The sequence below is a fragment of the Parasteatoda tepidariorum genome, chromosome 8 (assembly GCF_982258835.1).
Source record: "Parasteatoda tepidariorum strain Cologne lab strain chromosome 8, Ptep-v5.0, whole genome shotgun sequence".
NCBI lineage: Eukaryota > Metazoa > Arthropoda > Arachnida > Araneae > Theridiidae > Parasteatoda > Parasteatoda tepidariorum.
Window position 1 is genome coordinate 94,323,481 of NC_141762.1, and position 26,634 is coordinate 94,350,114.

Consider the following 26,634-nt stretch of genomic DNA (forward strand, 5'->3'; position numbering starts at 1 on the left):
AAATTGGATAACAAATCCTTTCGCTCTTTTATTATGCTTTTAAATTGAATTAAACCCATCACGATTGCAGTTGGCAATTGGAGATAATAATACATGAATGCGATAGGAAGGGCTGGCAGAATTTTTAATTAAATAGACCTATTTGATTGCCTGTCTACATCATCGTTTTTATTGTCATTGCTTAATCGTTGTTTCTGATTTATATCATTTGGCATTCCTATCCCTTACTGGATAACAAGAGAAACTCCCAAATTTCTTGGCCATTTAACTGTCAAAAATATTTTTTTAAATGTCCACAATTCTTTCCCTTAGGACTAAGTTCAAAGTAGTTTTCAGATCCATATATGGACTATATATAGTATTCTAACTTAAAAGTTTTTAATCTCTTTGAAAATCAAGACAAACTAACTCACTTCCTTCTAAACTAAGACACTTGAATCCCACATATGGGCTGTTGGGGGATTGCTTTACTGTTATTACATGCAATAAATAAAATTAATAATATACCATTTTAAAAATGAATTTTTTAAAGCAAAAAGAGGTAAATAAATTTGCAGTAAAGGTCCAAATGTAACTTTGCAATATCCTCCGCATCGAATCGCAGAGTAATTTGATAATACCGAGTAGAAATAATATTTTTTATCTTACTTTAAAAGGAAAATATAATTTCAGTGGTGACAGTGGCACGAAAAAGCAATTATGAATATAAAATTTTCGGAAGCTATTTAAAATCTATCATTATTATTATTTTTTCTCTTTCTTTTTTTTGCAAAATTAGAAAAGTAAAAAATAACAAAGTAGAAAAAATATGGTAAATGGAACTTTATATCCAATTTTTTAGTCAATAAATAAAATGAAACCAGCATATAAGGAGAGGAAACAAAAATGACTATTTTAAAACTTTTGAGAATTCGATGCTTAAATTAATCTTTATCTTTTTCTTCGTAGCATCGAAAGGTTTTGAAAGAGCCTTACACCAATTTAATAGACCCGTATTTTTTATCTTTGAAAAGCTTATAATATTCTCTTTTATAGTTTCAAGAGCGTTTCTACACAGCACCCTACTCGTTATCCCGGAAATGCAATTTCTTACTCTTTTATGTTATGTTTTATTTATAACTCCAATCTTTATACTTTAATATTTTTTATACTTTATTAGGAGATCACCTTACTTAAGCATAACATAATACGGAAGCATAAACAATCAAGCGTGAACAGTTATGAGACCTCGCCCGATTCGCGTTGTGTATTAAACACGTACTTACGCGTATCCCATAGTTTTATAACCTCTTCTTAAGCTTTACTTATTTTTCGCCAGAGGGCGTATAATTTTACTAATTCGCGTTCATGGAGACAGACGTTTGATATAACAGAAATCAGCATCTGAAGACGTCCTACAATAATCAATTTAATCAATAATTTTTTCGTCTTTTGTATAAAAATAATTCAAGAGTTGATTAATATTTTAATTTGCTTCTTTTTGACATAACTTTACTGAGATTTATATTGATACACTGTGATATGTCACTGAATATCTCTAATGGGGTATATATTAGAATAATTTTATTTTATAAAATTATTAAGGGCTTTTGTTAAACAAACTTATAACAACTTCTGTTCTGTTTTTTAGTGCAATAATGTAACAAGCAGTATTTTATAATAACTTTAAAAATAAGTCAGCTTAAAAAAAAACTTAACTAACCTACATTTTATTTTTGTAGCAAAAAGGTGATACAAATTTGATCATGTAACAAAATTAATCATTCAAGATTTATTCCCATAGTAGTAATTCATACGCAAATTAATTTAACTGTTATTTTTAAAAAGAAATTTTAAACTAATTTTCTAACAACTTATGTGCCCCAGAGAAGGTTTGAAATTATAACTATTTTTGTGTAATAATCCAAGTTACTTATTCTCCCTGAAAGATTTAAACTTATAAAATAACATTGTTTAAAAGGAGTTTACACTTTTTTATTTCTAATGTTTCAACTGTATCTTGTGAAAGAGATATTTCCGTATCGTGATCTGTTGCTCCAATTGCAATCGCCAAATAGATTTTAAACTTGCAAATTTTTTTAAAAAACAAGTAGATATTTGCCTGGGGGTGTCTACGAGTTATAAATTTCAAGTTGGTCTCTTTCTGTGATGTTCTATTTAGTTCCTCGCAATCTGCTGCCGGAAGTTGCCAGGACTTGGTGATTATTCTGCCACAGATCAAGATACGGAATCTCTCCCTTGTGAAAACAATCCCTGAATATTACTCATGTTTTCTTCATGTTTCATGTAAGTTTTTTTTTTTTTTTTTTAGCATATCTGTTCCATGAACCAATTAATTTTATTTTCAAAGAACATCTATATTTAATGTGTTTGATTGTTAATTAATAATATAATATAGGAGATATGTTAATATAATATAATATAATATAATAGTATTAATAATATATGATATAATATATATAATATATGATTAATATAATATAATAGTAATATAGGAGATATGATAATATTAAATTGATACTATTGCTATTAATTTGCTATGCTTTTTTAATTTGCTTTTTCTATGATAGTTGTATGGCTGCAGAATGTCAAATTTTATATAGGAGATTTTTTCTACTTTTTTTTTCTGCCTTAATTTCTTACTAAGACTATTAGAAAAAATTTGTATCATAATTAGTTTAATATTGATAGTTTTTACATTAACACCATACATTTAAATTGCAAATCAATGACCTACAATGAACAATTTAAAAATAGCAGTTTGAAATTGTAACAGTTTGAAATTGTAATTGTGTGGAAAAAGGTAATTCCTGTACCCCCACTTAAATGTTTTAAAAACATATGAAGAAGATTTATCTTATTTTTTATGTATCAATAAGTAATAAGTATATGTAGGAAAACAGTTTAAAAATTATTTATTTAATTTAAAATTTAATTAATATTTTTTTAAGAAAATAGATAATATCTAAAAGTTCAAAGAGATATTAAAATTTTTTGTGTTTTCATTGCATGAAGATCTTTGTATCACATTTTTATATATATTGCCAAAACTGAAACCACCTTTTCTAAGCAAACACACTATAATTTAAAACCAAAACTCTTTTTAAAATCCATTTTAGTGTTCAGGAAAGTAATTAGAGAAAAAAAAGGATAGTAATGATAATAAACTGAAAAAGCACCATATTTTTTTTAATAAATTTCAATATATATATAAATTTTAAACTACACCATATGCTCTATATTAATTTTAAATCATTTCAGATATTGTTTGTTTTTTATTTTGAAATATAATTTATATGTTTCATTTAAATTACTTTTGGTTTAGAAATGAAAAAAAAATAGAGATGACACAATTTTTTTCCTTCTATATGTTGTGCATATCTTCAATCTAACTTTTTATTCAAACAGACCAATAAAATTTCAGTTAGTTTTTTTCTCTGGTAGAAGTTTTATTCTTGATCTTCTTTTTATCACCTATATTTTTACAATTTGTCTAACATTAAGGAATGTCTATGTGTAATTAAAACTGAAATAGCCAAATTCTCTAATACTTAAAAATTGTTTTTATTTATTAATTTTTTTTTTTTTTTTGATGTCTCAATTCTTATTTCTGCTCGCAACTTTTTAAATAAAAGCTGACAAAAAAGTGTTCAGATATTAATAGTTAAAATTTTTAAAAAAAGGAAAACAAATTAGCTATTTAGTTTTAACGTACAGAGTGAATGTTTTGATATTCTAAGTAAGTATTCAGCAGCTGTTACAGAAAACAGAATGTATTCATAATTGTCTACACCTTTATAAGTCGTCATGATTGTCTAAACCATTTTTATTTCATCTCAATAATATTAATAACAGTAATAAATTTGCTCTTTAACTTTTAAATTTTATATTATGTTTACCAACAATGTTCTTACTGTCAAATTTCAATATTCTTTTATTATTGTTCGAAATCTGACAAAAAAGAAACTGATTATGTTATTAAATAACCAAGTTAAATAAAATTTTTAAAATTTTTCAAGTAGTAAAGTAATTACACAGACGTTTACGTACTATTGCAATTTCTATTTCTTTTAAATGAATTTTAGGTTCTGACAGTAATTACAAAGCGATAGTTTTTGCCAAATAGATGAAAAACTATTTCATTTTTTTAAATTAAATTATCCATATTTTATAAAAGTAAGTTATAAAATTTTGTACAAATCAAATTTTTTACTTGATAGCAATCTCTTAGAAGAAAATAAGGGAGCAATAATTCCATTTAATTAAGTCAACAGCAGATTGTTACATTATGCATGTTAAAATTTTCTTTGCTAAGAAGCTAATGTAAATTTTTATTGTCCTTATCATACTTTTTTGTGTAAATCTGTTTGGATCCATGTCATTGATTAACCTTTCTTTTTTTTTTTAGGTTAAAATAACAGACATCAATAAACTTTGTCCTACATCTGATCCTGTGCATGTTTTTCAAGCAGTTTTGCATAGGTCGGGAGACGCTGCAGTGAGAATCACAGGTTTCATTAAAATTTTAAAAAATTTGCATTGTGACTATTGAATGGCATTACTTCTGTATCCTATTATTTTTAACTAAAGGTTTCATAGTTATTTGAATGTGTGACATGTAACTAATATCAGTTGTATTACATTCACTAAAACATGTACCGTGGTTTATTGTTTTGATATTTCTTGTGAATCGCACGCTTTATTTTATTATAAACAAAAGTATGAGTCGCATAAATGTAAAATATATTGTATATAACTGAGGGATAAAGGAATATGTTATTTTCAATTTAAATGTTAGAACTTGATTTTATTTTCACTATTTTGCAAAAGAATAGTATTTAATTTAGCTTACATGCATATTTAAATTCCGAAAAGGTAGGTTTTCTAAATAAACTAAACTCAGTGGCACGACAGCCATGGAGAGCCAAGGCCTCCTGTGCCCATCTCAGTTTTCTTGACCTTGGTCTCTGGGGTGCAGGAGCAGATGTTCTGGTTAAGTGGTCAGCCGAACGTGTGATCCCCAGTGTTTAGTTCCCAAGCATGCTTGGCAGTCATTTATCGACCCACTGAAGAGATAAAAGGCTGAGTCAACCTTGCCCGAGGATTGAACCCAGGACGTGTGGCACGAAGCGCTACCACTCAGCCACTTGATGTCGTTTTGAAAGATAACTACTCAATTATTGCACAAGCTTTGTTTTCATTGAACAACAACTCTTTGATTTCATCTGTTTCTGGAATAAGACCGTCTTCTGTGCACTGGAGGAAAAATCTTTATCGTTATAACATGTCTTTTGAAAATAAGCTACCAATAGCCAGCAATAGTTCAGTTGAAACTAAAACAAACCCTTTGTCTTGTAATATATGCAATAGGATTTTTTCTAGAAAAGATAATCTAATCAAACACAAACTTGTTCATACGGGTGAAAAACCCTATTCTTGCATTATTTGTAATAAGAGATTTTCTGAGAAAACTAGTTTAACAAATCACTACCTTATCCATACTGGTGAGAAGCCTTATTCTTGTAGTACATGTAATAAGAGTTTTTCTCGAAAATCTGAATTAAACAGGCACAGCTTTGTCCATTCTAGCAAAAAACCTCACGCTTGTAGTTTTTGTGATAAATGTTTTTCAACTAGCAGTGATTTAACTATCCACAAACGTGTTCATACCGGTGAGAAACCATACGCTTGTAGTATATGCACTATGACTTTTGCCAGAAAAGTCTATTTAACTAGACACAACTTGGTTCATACTGGTGAAAAACCATATTCTTGTTGTATATGTAATAAGAGTTTTTCAGCAAACACAGATTTAACTAAACACAAACGGATTCATACTGGTGAAAAGCCTTATGCTTGCAGTATATGTAATATGACTTTTTCGCGAAAAAGTTATTTAACTAGACACAACTTGACTCATACTGGTGAAAAGCCATATTCTTGTAGTGTTTGTAACAGGAGTTTTGCAGGGATCAGTGATTTAACCATACACAAGACTGTTCATACTGATGAAAAACCTTTTGTTTGTAATATATGTAATAGGACTTTTTCCCGAAAACGCTATTTAGCTTACCATATCTTGACTCATACTGGTGAAAAAAAATATTCCTGTAGTTTATGTAATAAAAGTTTTTCACGGAAGAGTTCTTTAAATAAACACAAATGTGTTCATACCCGTAAAAACCTTACTTGTAGTTGAAGCCACTTTATTAAACAACAATACTATAAGAATTTATCTGCACAGAACACCATAAAATGTTTTTGCATCAAAGTTTGCATTTAGTAGATTCAAAAGTATTAAAAGGCAAAGATTCTTCATACACACTACAATTTGTATTGAAATAATTGCAGTACTAAAAGAAAGTACTTAGATGTTTTTAATCAAAAATGGTTTATTTTTTGCAGGCTAAAAAAAATGTGAAATGTGCCACACTAGCATTTTTTTAAAACTTTTTATAAACATCGTTGAACCCAATTTTGGGGTTTAGGACTACTAATGTTCAACTACGTAGCCTTGCAATTTCAAACCAAATCCAGAAGACAAGGCAACTCCTGGATCAAGTATTGGGAGAAATTTGTTTTCGTGGAGGACTTTTTGATTTAACTAACCCGCATTTGCGTTGCATAGAAAGGAAAACCACGAGAACTTCCCATGGTTATCCTGAAGGCAAGGGGACTCTAACCCATGATCGGTCTACCACTGAGGATATTTCACGTCGGCACTGTGGTCGGTGCAAGCGGGATGCGGAATTCGTATCGACCAGCCATCGCTGGGATTCGAACCCGGTTCACCTAATTGGAAGACGACCGTCTTATCCCCTGAATCAACGCGCCTCTTTTTTTAAACTTTGGGACCTTTTAGAACTTTTATTTTTATATTTTTGGGGTATTAATTTTTTTTTTGTTATTTGTTTGATCATTTTTATTACAATCAATGCGAAATTTTTATTACTTTATATTATAACTTACAATACCACGTCCAACCAGATTTTCCCATTATGTTATGGATAGGAAATATTTAAAAGTAATTTTTTATTGCAAATGATTTGAGAAAATGCAATGAGAGTAATTTTTAAAAGGAAAACATTGTTTTAGTTTAATATTTTTGCTGAAATAAACTGGTATTTTTAAGAACATTTATTGAGAAGCTTTAGGGTCATCAAAATCTGTGCTCTATTAAAAGAATTTATTTGCAAATAACGACCCAATGGCACACCTGTTCATATTATGCTAGTATATGTCATTTAAATCGATACAGTACTAATCTACAGATTTAATATTTGTGATAAGTATTTTAAAAGGGAATGTAATTTGAATAGACACTGTATGGAATATTATAAAAATATGTATAATTTTAATTTAATTTTCTGTGGTAAATATTTATGTAATTGTTCACTGATCTGTTTGCACCTGTAAAATTGATTGTGTTGTTACTCATGAAATAAATGCCTTTTTTCTTACTCGTGAGAGTTTCATTAATATAGTTGGTTACCCTCAAAATTTTGAGGATGAAGAATTTATGTCCGCTATAAAGAATGGCATGTTTATTCAGGAAAAGTATGACTTTGTGTTTGATTTTGTTACATAAGATGCTGTTTGCTCTATGTGATGTTGCTACATCACACTTGCTCCGAATTGTCTTAAACTTAACTACTCTAACTCAGTTTTGTTGTTTATTATACGCAAAATCTATTAAATGAATGAGTTCAGTTATTTTAGTTTTGGTTCTTTTAACCGTGGTGGCATTTCAACCTTTAAATTGATTTTTTAGTATAAACCTTTTGCTAAACTGTAACCGATAAAGGGTTACCTCTCTTCTGCTTGCTTTTTTAGCGTCATTTTATCAATATTTTTCGGCTAAAATTTCTTGCGTCCTTCTATCACTGTGTGTCCATATTTATCTGAATATTTTTTGGAAAAAACCCTCAAGCGAATATATGTAGAAATCAATTGAAGAATTAATTGTATAATTAATGTAGAAATCAATTTTCATTAATCCAGCAATGATATAGAAGTTGAGGCTACAACTATTGAGGAGATCAGGGCTGCAATTAAAGACTAAAAAAGGCTTCATGGCATGGTCTTATTTCAGCAGAACTGCAAAGCTCTTTTCAGTCCAGTCTTTACATGTGCTTCTGAAGCTTGGACGATGACAAAATTCGAGGAAAATTGTATTGCAATATTTGAGAGAAAGATGTTGCGAAGTACACTTGGAGTATACCGGGATAGCCTGGTTGGTAGGGCACTGGAACCATGTTCATGAGGTCGCGTGTTTGATCCCCACTAGCCGAAGACGCCCAGTTTTGTGACTGATGCACGTTAAATCTGTTGAGTCACAAAGTCCTCCATGTTCCCATAACAAATCATACCTCTGGGGGAACTGATCCAGGAGTTTCCTTGTCTTCTGGATTGGTTCAAAATTACAAGGCTACGGAGCTGAACACAAGTAGACGTAAACCCTGAAACTGGGTCGGCTGTTCAATGATGGATATAAAAAGTATACTTGGTGGAGCTGTGGTGGCTCAGGGGAAAAAGCGTTTACCTTTCAATGAGGTGAACCGTTTTCAAATCCTAGCGATGGCTGGTCGATACGAGTTCCGCATCCGACTCACGCCGGCCAGAGTGCTGGCGTAAAATATCCTCAGTGGTAGACGGATGAGTTTAGAGTCCCCTTGTCTTCAGGCTAACCGTGAGAGGTCTTCGTGGTTTTCCTCTCCATGTAATGCAAATGCAGGTTAGTTCCAACTAGTTGTGGGTTAGTTAGTTTAATTCTTCTTGAACCAAGAATTGTGGTAATCTATATATATTTCTCTTACACGGCGACAAAAAAAGCATTACTACTCCCCGAACGGCAACGCTAGAAAATCGACCAATGATTGCCGCTGAAAATGTCGCATGCCAAATCTAGCTGAGGTGGCTCAACATATAGCCCTTCCAAAAACGGAAATAACCAGAGAGAGCATTCTCACCAAATGTGATCTCTTCGAAATTCACCCTGTCAGCTGCAGTAATCTCATACTATTAAGCTAGGCAGAAGTGAGTAGTCTTTGTCGATAGATCTCTATTTTAGTATTTTGTCGAAAGCACTTTTTCCACGAATTTATTTGACGATTTTTGATTCAGATCACGAATTTTTTTATTTTATTGTTATTAGTTATTCATTAAAAAATGAGTCTCAGTCGTGCTGCTACGCTTTAAGATTTTATACTATAGCACATTTCTAATTGGTTTAACGAATTACATGTCATTTATTTAAATTCAAATTTATTTTAAAAATCAAATTTATTTCATAAGGTATTTACTGAAAATATGTAATTTAAAAAAAAAAAAAAAAAAGTTGTTACTTGGATTTGAATGATTGTTTTGAATTCTTAGAATTTTGTGCATTTGCAATGTACCTAAGTTAGTAGCGAATGAAGCGAGTTTGGTTTGCGAAGCAAACCATATAAGATTGTGTAGCAAGTTTCGGGGGTTGGCGAGCGGCAGCGAGCAGGGGGCGCAGCCCAATAGTTTCGTATTAATTTTTTAAAGAAAGCAGGTGAAAAACAAAGGGGGTTTTGAATAATAATAAAATCAAAACATTTTAAGATAAAATTAATACAAAATGCACATATTGTCTGTAAAACTAACTTAGACTATATTAACTAGATTCTTATAAGTTAAGGTTTTTAGTGCAAAATCATAGAAAAGTTTTTTTTTTTAAATTTTTAAAATTATATTATTAATAATTATTTCTGACTGGTATCTATTATTTTTTAAGATTTTGAACTCTATGTGCATAAGATTCATCTTTAAAGTACTCTGAATTCATTCGCAATGTATTTATAATTTATTATATCTTTTTAAGAAAAATTCAATAACCACGTCACGCTCTAATTAATTAATGTTGCGGTTTAGGCCTCAAACCATTAAGAATAAGTACTCGTATCCGAAGATCCACCATTCTATCAATCACTTTTGAATTAACCAACATCCACCTATAACCATACATGGCAGTACTTTTACTTTCGTTACTTGTACCGCCGGTACAAGTAAAAAGTACGTACTTTTACTTGTACTTCGTTACTTTTTAAATTTAGTACTTTTACTTGTACTTTCGTTACTTTTTTAGGGAAAAAGTATTTGTAACGGAAATATCGAATGAAATCGTTACTTTTTTTTAAAACTCGGTAAGCTTTCTTAAAAAAAAAAAAAAAATAATAAATAAATAAAAAAAAAGCTGTGAATGCAATATATATGCATTCACAGCTAACTTCGTTTTTAAATACCTTCTGTTTCAACTTATACACACATTCAATTATTTTTTACTAGCTCAAAGATCACAAGGCTATATGAAACCCCGTGTTTGCTTTGTTTATGTTTGTATTTTTAAAACGCGTTTCTAAAGAGTAAAACAATTTTAAATCAATGGTAATTTAATTAAACAAAAATAATAAACTAAAAATTAAAGTCAATAGATAAAATTTCTTTTTCCTGCAAATCCATAAAAAGTTTGATATTAAAATTATATTTGATTTTAAAATTATATTATACGATTATATTATAAAGCTATATTATAATATTCCTCCGAATTTAAAAATAAATTAATATCCATAACTTTCAAAATTAAAAATAAATAAATAACAATTTTGCAAAAACATTAAAGAACATAAGAATATTATTCAATAAAATTTTAGGTTACTTTGAATTTTCGATTTCCTAAAAATGTACTTTTAAATCGTTACTTTTTTTGTTTAGTACTTGTACTTTTACTTGTACTTTTTACTCGTTACTTTTTAAAATAAGAACTTTTTACTCGTTACTTTTTTTAAAAATACTTGTACTTTTACTCGTTACTTTTTAAAAGTAACGTTGCCATATATGCCTATAACTCAATTTTGAATTCTTCAAATTATTTCTGTCCCGCAGTGGACTGATCGTTGGGATACGGCTCCCAGCGGATCACCGAAGTCAAGCATCACTGGTTGCGGTCAGTGTGTGGGTGGGTGACCGCTTGGATCAGTTTGCTTAGGGATCGAGGGTGTGCTATATGGGTTTTCGTTAAACTGTTCTACCTTAAAGTGCTTGACTTCGCGTGCAGGTCGTTGGGCTACCGAAGCGGGGTTGCCATCCCCTCTACAGAGGATCAAAATTGTGATGGCTTGTCTTCGGATCATCCTCGGGGATGTTACCCAGACCGTCGCCAATAGCCCATTGTGCAGCTCTAGTGCGACGCAAATTAACTACACCAACTACAGATTATTTATCCACTTAAATATTATTTTTGAATTAAACAAATTTACTTTTAACTGTTTTAAAATATCACATTTCAGTTCATATGACACTTTTTTTTAAATATTTAATTTGAATGCAAGGGTTACATGATGTTAGAATGATTAAAGCAAACAGTTAAAAATTATGTACCTAATTCTAGTATATCATATTATGTGAATCAATATGTTTAAATTTCAGCATATTGTTGTTGTTGTAGTTAATTTGCGTCGCACTAGAGCTGCACAATGGGCTATTGGCGACGGTCTGGGAAGCGTCCCTGAGGATGATCCGAAGACATGCCATCACAATTTTGATCCTCTGCATAGGGGATGGCACCCCCGCTTCGGTAGCCCGACGGCCTGCATGCGAAGTCGAGTACTTTATGGTAGAACAGTTTAACGAGGACCAATACCGCACACCCTCGGTCCCTACGCAGACTAATCCAAGTGGTCACCCACCCGCACACTGACCGCAGACAGGGATGCTTGACTTCGGTGATCTGCTGGGAAGCGTGTCTTAACGATCAGTCCACTGCGGGACAAATTTCATCATATAATTACACTATTGTGTATTCTAATTTATTAATTCTATTGTGTATTTCTAATTTATTTGGAGTATTTAGATAGTGAAGTTCCGAGGATTAGTGACAAATAACAAGCGGCAGCCGTAGCCATTGATGCAGTTAAAATATCAAGTTATACAAATTGAGGTATTAAATAAAACATAGGAAAAAGGAGTGTGAAGCACGCTCGAATGTAACTGCTTCGAGAATTATAACAAGCAAGGGGGAAGGGTGCAGAAACTCTCTGCTGATTATAAAAGAAACTATTAACAATTTTATACCGATAGAAACTATGCATTAAATCGGTAGGAGGTTCTCGATTCTACGGGGGGGGGGGAATAGATTAATAGAAACATAGATTTATCTAAGATATTAAAAGGATTATTTTTATTTTATCGTTTTTTATATACTGGCTTTATTTTTTTAACTGACTAGAAAAATTATACATAAAGTCATGTTTATTATATCTACTTTATTGTTGTTTACTTTTTAAATTCAACAAATAAATTAATTTTGAATAGCTTCAGAAAATTATATATGTATATATTTGCCACTAAAACTATATTTTCATTTTAAAAGTACGATAGAATTTATATTTCCATTCGGTTTTCCATAGGCCTCCATCAGGGGGGAAGGTGGGCGCACGATGCGCCCACTTAAAGCTGGGGGAGGGATTTAGAATTTGCCCAAGAGCTTGGGGGGATGGGGGCCACTGCGGTTTTCGATAAGATTTGATCATTACGAAATAATTTTTTATTCGATTCCGGGAATGTTGCAAAATTTTAAGAATTATATCTTCATCTCAGCTGCGAATTAATATCTTTCTTTTTAATATTTATTTATCAAATGGTTCATTAATTATTTCATTTATTGTAGGGAATAAAAGTAAAACATTTCCGCAACAGCCCATAGTGGGTCGAGAGTTAGTGAAGATGACGATTCCACGATTTCTTGACCAGCATTGCGCATGGACCATCTTTACTTTGCAGAGAAGCTGGATGGGCTTCAAACGACTACCGCGGATCGGACCTCAGTTCAGTGCCTTAACTACTGACCAATCGTGGCTCAGTGACAAGAATAAAGTCATTTAATCACTAATATATTAAAGGAAAAAATAACATATTGTGAATGCGTTAGCATCAAAATATTTTTTTATTAAAGCAAATGAATTATATACTTTATGATTTGATCAAATTAGAAATTTCATCCCCTCCTCTCAATTCCAAAAAAAAGCTTAAGACACCTCTGTTAATAACATTATTGTAAGTAATTAAATTAAACTTCAAAATCTGTATACATAAACAAATTTTAAAAAAAAGGAAAAAAAAAAAAGAGGAAACGAATCTACAGATAATTTTTCGCAATTAATGTTAAGAAAATGACCCTAGGATTCAAATCTTTAAAAACCTTTCCTCTTCCAAAAAGGCTAACTCTCCACTTACACCCTTAGAAAATGCTCAAGTACAACGGATAAAGAAAGGACAATTTCCTAAAATAATTTTCCCTATCACTGTTCATCCCTCGAAGTATGACCTCCCACATGGTCAAATATAATACAGTCAAACCCCGCTATAGTGAACACGCCTTATAGTGAACTCCCGGATATAGTGAACGAAATGCTCGGTCCCGTGCCTTGCTATACATGTATAATGTTATTTTTAGTGGATATAGTGAACCAAAAAAGTGAGGAAGTTGGATATAATGAACTTTCTCCAGTCTTCGACTGATTTACCCCCCCCCCTTTTTTTTTCTTCTTCTTTGTAATAATTTTGAAATTTCTACTTATACCGATAATATACACATACATCGTATATTATCGATAATAATAATATACATATACCGATTTTTAAAACCATCTATTGGCGATCGAAATGGGCTGCAGGTGGCGTAGAGCAGAACTCTTTTCCTATGGCAACACTTCACATGCTTTCCCCATTAGCGTGTGGAAAGTCATAGAGGAAGGAAGTATGTTAGTTTCTCTCTTGATTTTCTCATAGATTAAAATCTTTTAACTTGAAAAACTATATGGAACTGAAAACTACATTAAACATAGTTCTAAAGAAAAGTATCATAGAAATTTTAAAAAATATTTTTATTAAATGAAAAGGAAAAATATTAAGAAAAGGGAAATTATCGTAGTACATCCCTATGCAACTGAAAAGAGGAGGAGAGGGAAGGGAGAAGGGCTAAAGGCATGAAACCGGTCTCTCCCCAGATGGCGTATTCGAGTGTTGCGATCGCGAATAGAAACTTCTTTTATGTGCTCGAATGGCTGGTTGAACAGGTTTAAAAAGCGGAATAACAGAAATTCGGGAAAAATTATCTGAGAGTCGGGAAGTGCTTCCATATTTGATGTTGAGGATTGCTCATCAGCTAAAGATTACTAATTTTTATTTGTACGCAAGACGAAGAATGACGAAAAATAACACATTTTTTGCTACTACATATTATTTTTCAGTCATTTATGAATATAATGTAATAAAAGGGAGGAGTTTAGGAACCATTAGTGCAATTGCCTGCGTAACGGATATAGTGAACTGCCGGTTATAGTGAACCGAAATTTCTGTCCCTTGAAGATTCACTATAGCGGGGTTTGACTGTATATATTCAAGATCGATGAAAGAAACAAATTTGAGGATATTTCTTGTTCGTCAGCAAGGGATGATAGAAATGCTGGATGTAGAAACCAGAAACAACCATTAAGCAAAACCGATGATGGTAAGAGCCAATCAAATAGGTGCATTTGATTGAAAGTCTGTCTACCGTAGAACTATGTCATTCTGGAAAGAACTTGATCTGAGAATTGAATTTAACTGTTAACCGTAGCGTTTAAAGACTGGTTTGTTTTTGTTTACAAATCTACTTCACGGATTTTGTGTGGGATTACAATTTTCTTCTTGTGAAGAAGTCCAAAATTTAAAGAAATGTTTGCAATTTTATAGGCGATCTATTTCATATCTCTAATATTTAGTTGAACAAATAGGATATAGAACTTCATATTATATCTAATTTATTCTGAATGCGATAAAAGTTGCCTGTATACAAATACTTCATTGCAAGAAAACATCCATGATGCTTTGTTGAATGAGATAACACTTGTTTGAATAAAAAAAAATTAGTTTTTCGTTTTCCAACTTAGCGAATCATCTATTGTGCTCAACAATCAGTCTATTGGAAGTAAGTTGGGTCTCATTTTGAGAGGAAGTGTGATTTTATCTTCATGTTTTAATTTATGCCCTTTCCCTTGTGACTTTATTTCGAAAAATAATTGTTGATTTATAATTTGCTTAAATAAAGTAAATAATCGTAATTATTTCATTAAATTATTGTTAATATTATATTGTTCAAAATAAAATTTCAGTGGTACCTTTTTAATAATTGAAGTAGGGTGACCCGGGGTAATTCACGATCACTCTGTTTCTGGGGTAAATAATGATCACCTAAGTTTTATTTAAATTTTTTTTTTTTTTAAATTTGAGACATGGACAAGAATGCTTGTACACTTTACTAAAGTATAACTACATTTAGTTAATAATAGTTTTTTTGTTTAATCTAACAAAATAAGTATCTTTTAAACTGCTCTTTGTATTTTCCATTTCAAAGATGGGTTTCAAAATGTGCACATTTCTGCAAAGATCCCCCTCCTTCTCTTAATAATAAATATTTTGAGTTACTTTCTTTTTTTTTGATATAAAAATAGTGTAAGCTTTTGTTTAATTGTTTCACATCTACTGTAAACATTATAATTGATTATAGGAAACTATATCAAATGTTGCCCCCTACAGATGGGGTAATTATTGATCACTGGGGTAATTCCTGATCATTGTCATTTCTTCTTATAAATAGTTTAAACAATAGCTAATAAATAGCTAATTTTCTTTTCTTAAATAACAGTTCATATTTATTAAGTGGAACAACTATAAAATATATTTTAACTATAATCACAAAATTTGTTTTTAACTGTATACAAGACAAATGTGCTCTGATATGCACCATTTCTAGCTTGTCTTACCTTGCTTCTATCTTAATTTTATGTGTGTACATTGTTAGAATAATTTTTAAGTTGATAAATTAACCTAATATAAATATGGTGAGAAATTATAAGCCTAAAAAGGATACTAAGCTTCTAGAAAGCAAAAATAGTGAATTTCTTTTAATGATTGAAAATGAAAATTTCAGTGTGAGAGCTGCTGCCAGAGCTGAAGAGTTAATCTTTATTCCTGCTTTTAAATAAAACGTTTTATTAGCAGCTTAAACATATCTTTTTGGTTTATTTGTTTGATCTTAATGTCTTATTTGTTAATTACCATTGTATAATTATTTTTAAACAGCCCATTTACTATAAAAACTGGTGATCAGTAATTACCCCAGAAATGATCAAGAATTACCCTGGAAATGATCAAGAGAAGGGGTAATTCCTGATTACTAAAAATTTAAGATCTTTTAAATTCTAATTAGATTTTCAAACAAAAGAAGGTAGAATAGGACTCATCTCATATAGCTTCAAACTTCCAGTAAATATTAAAATTCTATCTTGAATAGTTTTTTCACAAAATAGATGTTTGCATTTTTTGATCAATAATTACCCCAGGTCACCCTACTTGTTTAAATTGAAATCTTTTAAATTCCTCTATGCCAAGTTACCATAAGTTTACATAATTAGAATTATATTAAAAAAAGTGTAAATTTCTTAACACCAGAAAAAAATCTATTTAATAATTTTGCTAATAAATATGCCTATTTTTTATAATTATAAAAAGTAATAAAAATAGAAATTAATAAAACATTTGGTTTACGAAGAGATTTGGTTTACCTTCCACTGAAGTGAAAGCTCTATCCACTGAACCGCCAAAGCTCCATTAAGTACCTACCTATACTTTTTCCTTATAACCCTCATTGAACAGATGACCCAATTTTGGGTTTACGACTACTTATGTTCAACTCCGTACCCTTGTAAAGTTGGTTATTAAAGCCCTTATCATTCTTTTTATTAGAAATCTCTCTGTTTACAAGATTGGACTTCTATTATTAATGAACTTTTTTTCTAGGTTGTAATAACAGACATCTACATATTACATCATTTGCGTCAACACAAACTTATTTTCCAAGCATATTTGCGTACATTGAGAAGCGCTTGTGTTCAATCGACAGACATTAATGGCTTTTATTCGAAATTAAAATCAATAAAAATGTGAAGCAGGCCTAATCAATTGCATTACTTGTGTATCCTGTTACTCGTAAGAAATACTTAACAGTTGTTTGGAACTTCGATGTTACTGACTTGCTAGTATATTTATTATTATGTAGTGAAAGTTTAAGGCATATGAATCTGATGCAAATAATGTGTTGAAAGCTCTACTAAAATTAATATTTTAATGAATTGGTTATCTCTGTATGGATGGTTGAGTGAATATAAACAATAACAAACTTTCTAAAACGGGAAGAAAATAAGAAAACTTCCTGTGTACCACTCTGCTTATGTTATGCTTACGAGGTGATGTGTGATCAGGCTTAATATTCTGAGAAGTTTTATTATTGTGATTGAAATTCATGCGTAATTTTAGCGTTGATAAGAGTTTTCTGTAATTTATGAATTTTAAGAGTTCGTGAGCCTAAAACAAATATAAAGAAGTTAATATTGCTTCATAACTAAAGTTTAAGGTTTGCCTTGTTTTGAGTGCTCACTTATATTTGGGTATATTTGCGTAAAATAGAACCGTTAGTTATTTTTTGGGTTGCATGGCAAGCTCGTGGATTCTTCCGAATTCGTTTACTGTTTGTTTCGTTGAAAGTTAAATTGAAAAAAAGCGTTAGATTAAAAAAACTGCAAGTATAATAATATTGGATAGCACTCTTTTTCAAGCTTTTCAGGTGAAAATAGCAGTTGCCTGGAAGTCTTAGGATGATTTTTTACCCTAGCGCCATCTGTGTTTATCTTTACACGGTCAATTATCCATAATTTAAGGATCTGTTCTATAGAAATTAAAGCTTGTTTTACGATTTCGCATGAGTGTGTATAATTTAGTTTGCTAAAGAAGTATAATCATTGTATATTATAATTATAATTTTATTTTTATATTTCTGTAAAAAGGTCTACTTAAAGTTTGCTGAATAAATTAAAAATTTTATTGCCATAATATGTCTAGTAAAACTTTTGTAAATATGTTACCCTGCAACACTTCTACTGAAATTAGTGAAAAGCCTTATTCTTGTAACGTATGCGGTAAAAGTTTTTCAAAGAATTGTTATTTAACTAGACACAAATTCATCCACACAGGAAATAAACCTCATTCTTGTGTTATATGTAATAAGAATTTTTCTACAAAAGGTGCATTAATTAAGCACAGTCTTGTTCATACTGGTGAAAAACCTTATTCTTGTAATGTTTGCAACAAAGGATTTACTCAGAGAGTTAATTTAACGGACCACTATCTTGTTCATACGGGGGAGAAACCTCATTCTTGTAAAATATGCAACAAGACTTTTACTCGAAAATCTCTTTTAACAAGACACAGTTATGTTCATACTACTGAAAAGCCTTATTCTTGTAGTTTTTGTAATAAGTGTTTTACCACAAGTGACTATTTAACGCGACACCAACGTGTTCATACCGATGAAAAACCTTACGAATGTGGCGTATGTAATATGAGTTTTGCGAGGAAAGATTGTTTAACAAGACACAGCTTGATTCATACTGGCAGAAAACCATATTCTTGTAGTATATGTAATAAGAGTTTTTCATCGAGCAATAGTTTAACTTCTCACAAACGTGTTCATACTGGTGAAAAACCTTATGTCTGTAGTATATGTAATATGACTTTTTCACGAAAAAGTCATTTAACTCGACACAACTTAACTCATACTGGCGAAAAACCGTATTCATGTAGTATTTGTAATAAGAGTTTCCCTGATAGCAGTTATTTAACTATACACCTAAGAAGTATTCACACGGATGAAAAACCTTATGTATGCAGTATATGTAATAAAGCTTTTTCACGAAAAATTTATTTAACTGGCCACATCTTGACACACTCTGTTGAAAAGCCACATTCATGTAGTGTATGCAATAAGAGTTTTTCAGTAAAGCGTTCTTTAAGTAAACACAAGTGTGTTCATACTGGTGAAAAACCTTGCTAGTATTTTGTGTATAAAATGAATTTTAAAAGCAAGTTTAGTTTGAACTGACATCTAATCATTCATACTGGAAGAGAACCATATACATGTGGTATTTGTAATCTGTGTTTTGAGAAAAAATATTTATGAAATAGACACAACTGTGTTCTTGAAAGTGAACAACATATATTTTAATTTGGCATTTTTTTTAAATGTAATTATATACTGCTTTGTTTGTACTTTTAAAAAATATTGTTCTTGTAACTGATAAAATAAATAATTTACTAGTCACAGTTGTATTTATCATAAAAACTTCATTTATGTGTTACATAATGTGTGGTACTTTCAGCAAAAATATCTAAAGTAGTTGCATATTCTGATGCTGTTAACAAAATATTTTATTTATGTATCATAAAAAGCAATTGTAAAATTAATCTTAATTTTTACAATAATAACCTTTGCGCCACCACTGTCAACTAAAGTGTGACAATTTTCTTCTGAAATCCAGGTTTGACGCACTGGCAAGAAAATGAATAAACTGACTATTTCCATAAAACTGGAGACTAATTTCACAAAAATCCTGAATGTTATTACTAAGCTACCGAGTTGTGCCAAATCTAGTTATTGAATTCATATAATAAATGTTGAAATACATTTCTATGAACGTGACAGTGTCGGAAAAGCTATTGCAAAACAATGTACTTTTACAATGCAAACAGTGCGAATCTAACATGGAAAAAGTAATATTTAAAATCCGTGAACCATAACCACGTTGTATTAAAAATATTGAAAAACATTTTGAAAATTATAGGGGAATCATGTAGATTTTAGATGAAAATTTTGCTGATCAAGTGCTTTAAGAATTGGTACTGAAATTACAATAAAACACATTTTGCATTAATTGAACGAATGTAGTTTTAAGTGGCAAAATACAAAATTTGTGTGTAATCGGTCTAATTGTTTCTGAGTTGTCAAATTAAAAAAAAAAAAAAAACTTATGTTTAAAATTTGATTTTACTAGAACGTTAATTTAAATTTTGTATTTTGCCATTTAAAATTGCATTCTTTAAAATATAAAAATTTGTCTTAAATCTTACAATGCATATGTTTCGCCAATTATTAAATATTTTAATTATAAATAAGTATTGAAATTATTTTTTGGGTGGAATTATCTTTAATTAAATAAATTTTTTAAAATGCATTCAAAATTTTTCAATTCGCTTCAGAATTTCCCAAGATATATACAAAAAGTATTACATTAAGGGATTCAAACTTTGGCCCTCTCTCTTGATCAAACTATTGAACCTAATTGCGACCACCCACCAAATTTTGTGGGTCAAGAATCCAAATCTGTCGAGCAAAAAAAATTATATGCACACTTTACATTGATTAGACAAATAGCCTCATTATTTTAGCTTTTCAATTTCATACTTTTGGAGAATCCAGGCATTTTATGTAAAGGAAATTCATTTAACACTGTTGCATTATCAAATTTTTTTGGAATAAATTCGAGAGTCATGCAATTATTTATTATTCTCATGCATGCTTATTTTATTTGCTTATTTATTGTTATTATATACCCGTGACAATAACATATTGTTTGTTAAAGTAAAGTTATTGTAAAATTTAAAAATTAAAATGCTTGCTAAAATTCCAAAATATAATTTTATCTTTATAGGTTACCACTCTTAAATAATAGATATAGTATAACCCTCTGCTCTCGGCTGGCAATGCACATGTTAACAAAGTGTTGTACTCAATTAAAAAAAAAAAGATTTTTTTAAATTTAAATGCAGCACTGCTATGAAAATTTTCTTTTTATGAGTTGTTCCAAATTGAATGTTATCAAGTTACTGAATTCAGCTATTGTCTTTTCACAAAGTTAAATAAAAAAAATTTTAAAATGCAATGAAGATTTTATTTAATTATTTTACAGATTAAAACCTTTGTCCATATTTTTAATTAACGAAAGTCATGTAAATGAAAAATAATATTGGTGGAATGAAAACATAATAGCAAAAAAGTTATATTTTGTTTGCTAAAAGGCAAAAAAAAAAAAAAAAAAAACAAATTCATAATTAAATTTTTTAATTTTATAAATTAAAATTTTTTTAATTAATATATTAATAGTTTTTATTGACAATCTTTATTTATTTTTATTGGCAATTTCTTAAACCTATATTATTAATTAGTTTATTTATTTATTTTTTTAGGTTACAATAACAGACATAGATACAATTCATCATACACAGCAACACATGCTTATTTTTCAAGCAGTTTTAGCTTTATATTAAGAGGCGCTGCTGTTCAATCGAATGACTTTGATAGCCTTAATTCAGATTTTTTAAAAATGCTCTAAGTGCCTGATCAATTGCATTACTTGTGTATCCTGTTACTTGTAAGAAATAGTTAACAATTGTTTGATATTGATAGTAAATTGTTTGTAGAAAAAAAATTGAGACACATAAATGTGAAAACGGGTAGTATGCCATGAGGTCAATTTTAAAAATAATTTAATGAATTAGTTATCTCTGTAAAATTTATTGGTCTGCTTTATACAAATCAAAAAAAAAAAATTTTTTTTTGTGAACTTATTTCCATTATTTTGTGAAAGAGTAACTGTGTATAATTTATTTTACATGCATTCATACATACAAAGGAGAAAGTTTTGAAAGAGCTATATTCAATTGTTATGATTTTATATTTTTATTTCTTCAAAAAGGTTTCTGTTACTGCTTGAATGTATTAAAAGTTTATTGGAAATTTTTGTTAAATTTTATTTGCGATAATATGTCGAATAAAACTTATGTAGATGTGCTTCCAACAGCCAGCAACAGTTCTACTGATATTGATAAAAAAACTTATTCCTGTAACATATGCCATAAAAGTTTTTCAAGGAATAGTTACTTAAATCAACACAAGTTAATCCATTCATGTGATACACTTTATTCTTGTGTTGTATGTAATAAGAGTTTTTCTACAAACGGTGCATTAGTTAAACACAGCCCTGTTCATACAGGCGAAAAACCTTATTCTTGTAATATATGCAATAAAAGATTTACTCAAAAAGTTCATTTAACTGATCACTATTTTGTTCATTCTGGCGAGAAACCTTATTCTTGTACAATCTGTAATAAGGCTTTTATTCGAAAACATCTTTTAACAAGACACAGTTTTATCCATACTACCGAAAAGCCTTATTCTTGTAGTTTATGTAATAAGAGGTTTTCATCAAGCACCTATCTAGCGAGTCACCACCGTGTTCATACCGATGAAAAACCTTATGTTTGTAGTGTATGCAGTATGACTTTTGCGAGGAAAGACTATTTAAGTAGACACAATATTATTCATAAGGAGGAAAAACCATATTCTTGTAGTGTATGTCATAAAAGTTTCAAAACAAGATATGGTTTGAAGAGCCACAAAATTGTTCATCTTAATTCTGATGAAAAACCTTATGCTTGTAATCTATGTAATATGTCTTTTTCAAGAAAAGCTTATTTAATTGCTCACAACTTGACTCATACTGGTGAAAAATCATACTCTTGTGATGTATGTAGTAAGAGTTTTTTTAACAAAGGTACTTTAAAAAAACACAGCATCGTTCATTCTGGTGAAAAACCTCATTCTTGTAGTATATGCAATAAGAGTTTTTCACTAAAGATTTGTTTAATTAGACACAGATTTGTCCATACTGGAGAAAAACCATATTCCTGCGATGTATGTAGTAAGAGTTTTTCTACAACTTATAATTTAAGTAGACACCAGCGGGTTCATACCGGGGAAAAACCTTTCTAGATTTGTGTATGTATTATGAATTTTAAAAAGCAAGTTCAGTACCTAATATTAAGTAATGGAGGAAAGACGCCCTAGCAGCAAAATAACTTGGACCCTCATTGGACTTATATTCATGAATCTTTGCTCAATAAGGATTCACAGGGCCGATATTAGTCCGATATAGAATTGCCCAATTCTCCCGATATTTTACAGCCACTTTACAACATACAACTAATATCAGCCCTATTTTTGTTATTTTATTTTATAACAGTCATTGAACAGCCGACCCAATCTTGGGTTTACCGCTACTAATGTTCAACTCCGTAGCCTAGTAATTTTGAACCCGATCCAGAAGACGAAAACTCCTGGATCAGTACCCCCAGAGGTTTGATTTGTTATGGGAACATGGAGGACTTTATGATCCGAAAGATTTAACGTGCATCAGTCACCATTTAACTACACGGAGAGTCTTTGGGGGTCGAACCCACGACCTCTTGGATATGGGCCCAATGCCCTACCAGACAGGCTATTCCTGCCCCAAATATCGGCCCTATATAGAATTGTCAGATTCATCTGATATTTTATATTCATTATTCAGACAATATACAGGGTGGCTACCCACCTGGAAAACCTGGAATTATCAGGAAATTTTTTTTATACTGGAAAAAACCTGGAAAAATCAGGGAAATTAGGATTTTAAAGAAAAGCTGGAAATTTTTTCTTTGATAATTTTTTTAATTTCACTAATTTAAATTATTTACTAATTTTCTTAATTTAAATTATTTCATCCATTATACCCACTTTTTTTAGACGAAAATGTATCTCCAAACAGTTGAAATATCATCAACTTAGCGATACTTTGCTTGCATCAAAATTTGCTCCTTTACAACTCTGTTAAACTAGAATGCCACATAAAATTCTTCCACGGTTTCTGAACTAATGTAGAAATCTTTGACTACTATGGGACTGTGCAATTTAGGAAAGATTGTGGTAGAGGTGGAAGAAGGGATTAGGATATTAGCTTCTGTTTTTAAATTCTGTCTTTAGGCTGTATCCATTTATGGCTCAAGTTTGTTGAATGCTTTTGTGGTAATTTTTTTCCATGTTGACAAAATGTTTTTGTATTTTTAACTTAATAAAAATCTCCAAAAATTAGTTGATTATAATTTAATAATAATAGATTTTATATTGCACTCTTTTTCTGAAAGCTTTTGTATTCCCATTCAAAGAGATCAGTGAATTATTTTTTCTCAGCAAACCAACCGATCACACATTTTTTTACAATCACTAACAGCAATGTTTGTCGACAAATTGTTATAATTGTTGCTTTAATGCTAATTTTTTCTATTTCATTTTAACCTTTTACAACATATTTTAATTTTTTAAAAAAGGGTTTTTTTAAGAGCTAACTATATATTATTTAATTTTACTCTTTTGTTGGTCAATATATGATTTTTGATTCAAAAATTCGTACCAAAACATTAAAAAAAATAAAAAATCTTGCCAAATTGGCAAAATAAATTATTTTTTTCAGGATGATATGTTAAAAGAAAACATCTTGAATAAAATATTTTATAATATAGACACTTTTCTTGTGCGCATCCTGCACTTTATAAGAAAAAAGGAACAAAAACCTGGAAATTTTAAGAATTTTACCTGGAAAAATCAGGGAAATTTGAGATCTGATTTGAGTGGCCACCCTGATATAGGACCTATATTGACCCCATAAAGGCCGATATTGGACAAATAATAAAAAATCTAGGCATCTCAATATTGGTCCCTTGGTGCATGTTCATATTGAGTCAATATCGAGCCCAGCTGGGGCCCATGTAAAATTGCTACTAGGGCATGTTCATGCAGTATTTGTAATTACCCTTTTGCTTACGGCGCTTAGCATAATGAAGCCATTCTGGTCCACTTATTGTAGCAGCCGTAAGCAAGAGGTTAAGAAAAGAAAAAAAGTTAAAAAAGACACAATTATTATTCATAAAAGTAAACCAAGTGTATCTCTTAATTTCAAATTTTCATTTGAAACATTTGTAAATATTTAAACAATCATCCACTGCTTTGTACTGTTTTAAAAAATATTGTGTCTTACTGATAAAATAAATGACTCACTACGAGCACTCATTTTTTAATTTGTATTATTTCATCTCTAAACTTATCACATTGGATAAGAAGATAGTTACATAAAATATGAATGCAAACTTTGTTTTACAATTTTTTTTTAATATTGAATTTTTCCATTGGAACCAAACAATTGCATTTTAATGAAACTCTACTATTACTATATCTAAGCATAGAGAAAAAATTTTCTCAAAATGTTAACTTTTGATTCTGATAATTAGGAAACATATTCATCTCCTTTTATCATATTGATAATTTTAACATTAAGACCATTGATAGAAAAGTGCTTAAAAATATTTTTTGAGTGCTTAAAAAGTGCTTATTTTTTGTTGAAAAATTTGGCTATTACAGTTTTAAATTATTATTTCATAGAAAATATAATTACTGTCCCCTTATTAAACGTTTAAGAAACAGATGAATTTTTTTTAAAGGACTAATGGGTAAATATAGGAAAACAGTTTAACTAATCTTTAATTGAAAATGAATTTTTTAAGAAAATTGATTATATCTAGAATTTCGAAGAAATATTAAGAATTTTTACTGCAAAAATATCTTTGTGTTACTTATATTTCTAGATTACCTTAAGTTAGACACAATTTTGTAAGCAAATGCATAATTTAAAAACGAAACTCTTGATTTTATTTTCAAAGATGGAATTTTTTTTTCTTTAGTTTCAGGTATATTTTTCTCAAGGTGCACCATATGCTCTATCAAAATTTTTAAATAAAATTCGCTTGTTTTATCTAAATTGTTGATGGTTTAAAAAACTGGCATTTTTTAAATGACTCATAATTTCATTTTTTATGCATCTTTTTCATGCCACCTCTTTTTTTTCTTTCGAAACAGACCAATGAAATTTCAGTTAACTCGGTACTTAATGCTAGTACTCGGGTAGAAGTTATTTTCTTAATCACCAATACAATATTTTATCTAAACTTAAGTAACGAAAATAAGTAATTATAACTGAAGTAGCAAATTTCTATAATACTTTTAAAGAAAATTATTTTTTAAGTGATAAAATTCTTATTTCTACTCACATTTATTTAAATAAAAACTGACAAAAAAATTAATAAAATTCTGACTTTATCGTTATAGAAATTAACTTTAAGCATATTGAATTCGTAATAAGGGTTAATAAGGAAAACAAAAATAAACTTCCAATTTCAAAAATAAATAAATAAAAGCGCAGTTAAAAATTTTTTTACAAAGTTTTAATTTAGCTTTTCAGTTTTACTTTACAAAATTAATATTTTAATGAAACTGCAGTTGGAATAAAATAACAATGTATTTTTAATCTAAACACATCATTTTAACTTTGGGTGCGTTTTAAAAAGTTCTTAAAGGTGCTTATTTTTGTTTTTAAAAGCCCTAAAAGTTTTTTTTTTCTTTGAGTATTTTTGAAAATTAGTTTTTTTTTTTTACCATGTTGATTTTCTTCTCGAATTACGTATAAAACGTGGTGTTCACATTGTTCCTTTCAACATTTTTACAATTCAATAAACCACAATCCATTCTAGCTTACCGTCGGTTGCAACTTTTGGTTGTTTATATAAAATGAAAATATGTTATTACTGGTACTAAATAATAAAAAAGTATAAGTTTTATAATATAAAAACATTTAACTTAAATATTTTTTTTCTTTTAAAAATATTCAAATATATAACTAAATAAATTCGAATTGTAAAGATAAATAAATGTAAACTACTTAATTTGTAATTGAAATATAGGTTTAAAAAGTTGTTCAAAGGAAAATGCGAAATGTTGTTTCTAACAGTTGGACAAACCAAGCTCACTAGTCTAGT

The 26,634-nt window shown here is 29.8% G+C and overlaps 2 protein-coding genes across 6 annotated transcripts; both read left to right on the forward strand.

Moving 5' to 3' along the window:
• The first annotated feature begins 1,372 nt into the window (after positions 1 to 1,372).
• Positions 1,373 to 12,914, forward strand: LOC107443909 (uncharacterized). Of its 4 annotated transcripts, none has more exons than XM_087169435.1 (3): positions 1,373 to 1,545; positions 4,409 to 4,511; positions 12,692 to 12,914. In XM_087169435.1, exons 1-3 carry the CDS (start codon positions 1,522 to 1,524, stop codon positions 12,904 to 12,906), a joined length of 342 nt encoding a protein of 113 aa, XP_087025561.1. In that variant the 5' UTR covers positions 1,373 to 1,521; the 3' UTR covers positions 12,907 to 12,914. The 4 variants fall into 4 exon arrangements, with proteins under 4 accessions (XP_087025561.1, XP_071037064.1, XP_087025562.1 ...); XM_087169436.1 differs by lacking the exon at positions 1,373 to 1,545 and adding an exon at positions 1,566 to 2,286; XM_071180963.2 differs by lacking the exon at positions 12,692 to 12,914 and having other exon boundaries at positions 1,388 to 1,545; positions 4,409 to 7,460.
• A 1,606-nt stretch (positions 12,915 to 14,520) lies between these two features.
• LOC122270864 (uncharacterized) lies at positions 14,521 to 24,835 on the forward strand. Of its 2 annotated transcripts, none has more exons than XM_043049974.3 (2): positions 14,521 to 14,992; positions 21,142 to 24,835. In XM_043049974.3, exon 2 carries the CDS (start codon positions 21,719 to 21,721, stop codon positions 22,724 to 22,726), a length of 1,008 nt encoding a protein of 335 aa, XP_042905908.2. In that variant the 5' UTR covers positions 14,521 to 14,992; positions 21,142 to 21,718; the 3' UTR covers positions 22,727 to 24,835. The 2 variants fall into 2 exon arrangements, with proteins under 2 accessions (XP_042905908.2, XP_071037063.1); XM_071180962.2 differs by lacking the exon at positions 21,142 to 24,835 and adding an exon at positions 16,864 to 19,221 and having other exon boundaries at positions 14,550 to 14,992.
• Positions 24,836 to 26,634: the final 1,799 nt, after the last annotated feature.

Excerpts from the sequence above, each read along its gene's own strand:
- LOC107443909 (XM_071180963.2), top strand. The coding sequence starts at position 5,285 with ATGTCTTTTGAAAATAAGCTACCAATAGCCAGCAATAGTTCAGTTGAA.
- LOC122270864 (XM_043049974.3), top strand. The coding sequence starts at position 21,719 with ATGTCGAATAAAACTTATGTAGATGTGCTTCCAACAGCCAGCAACAGT.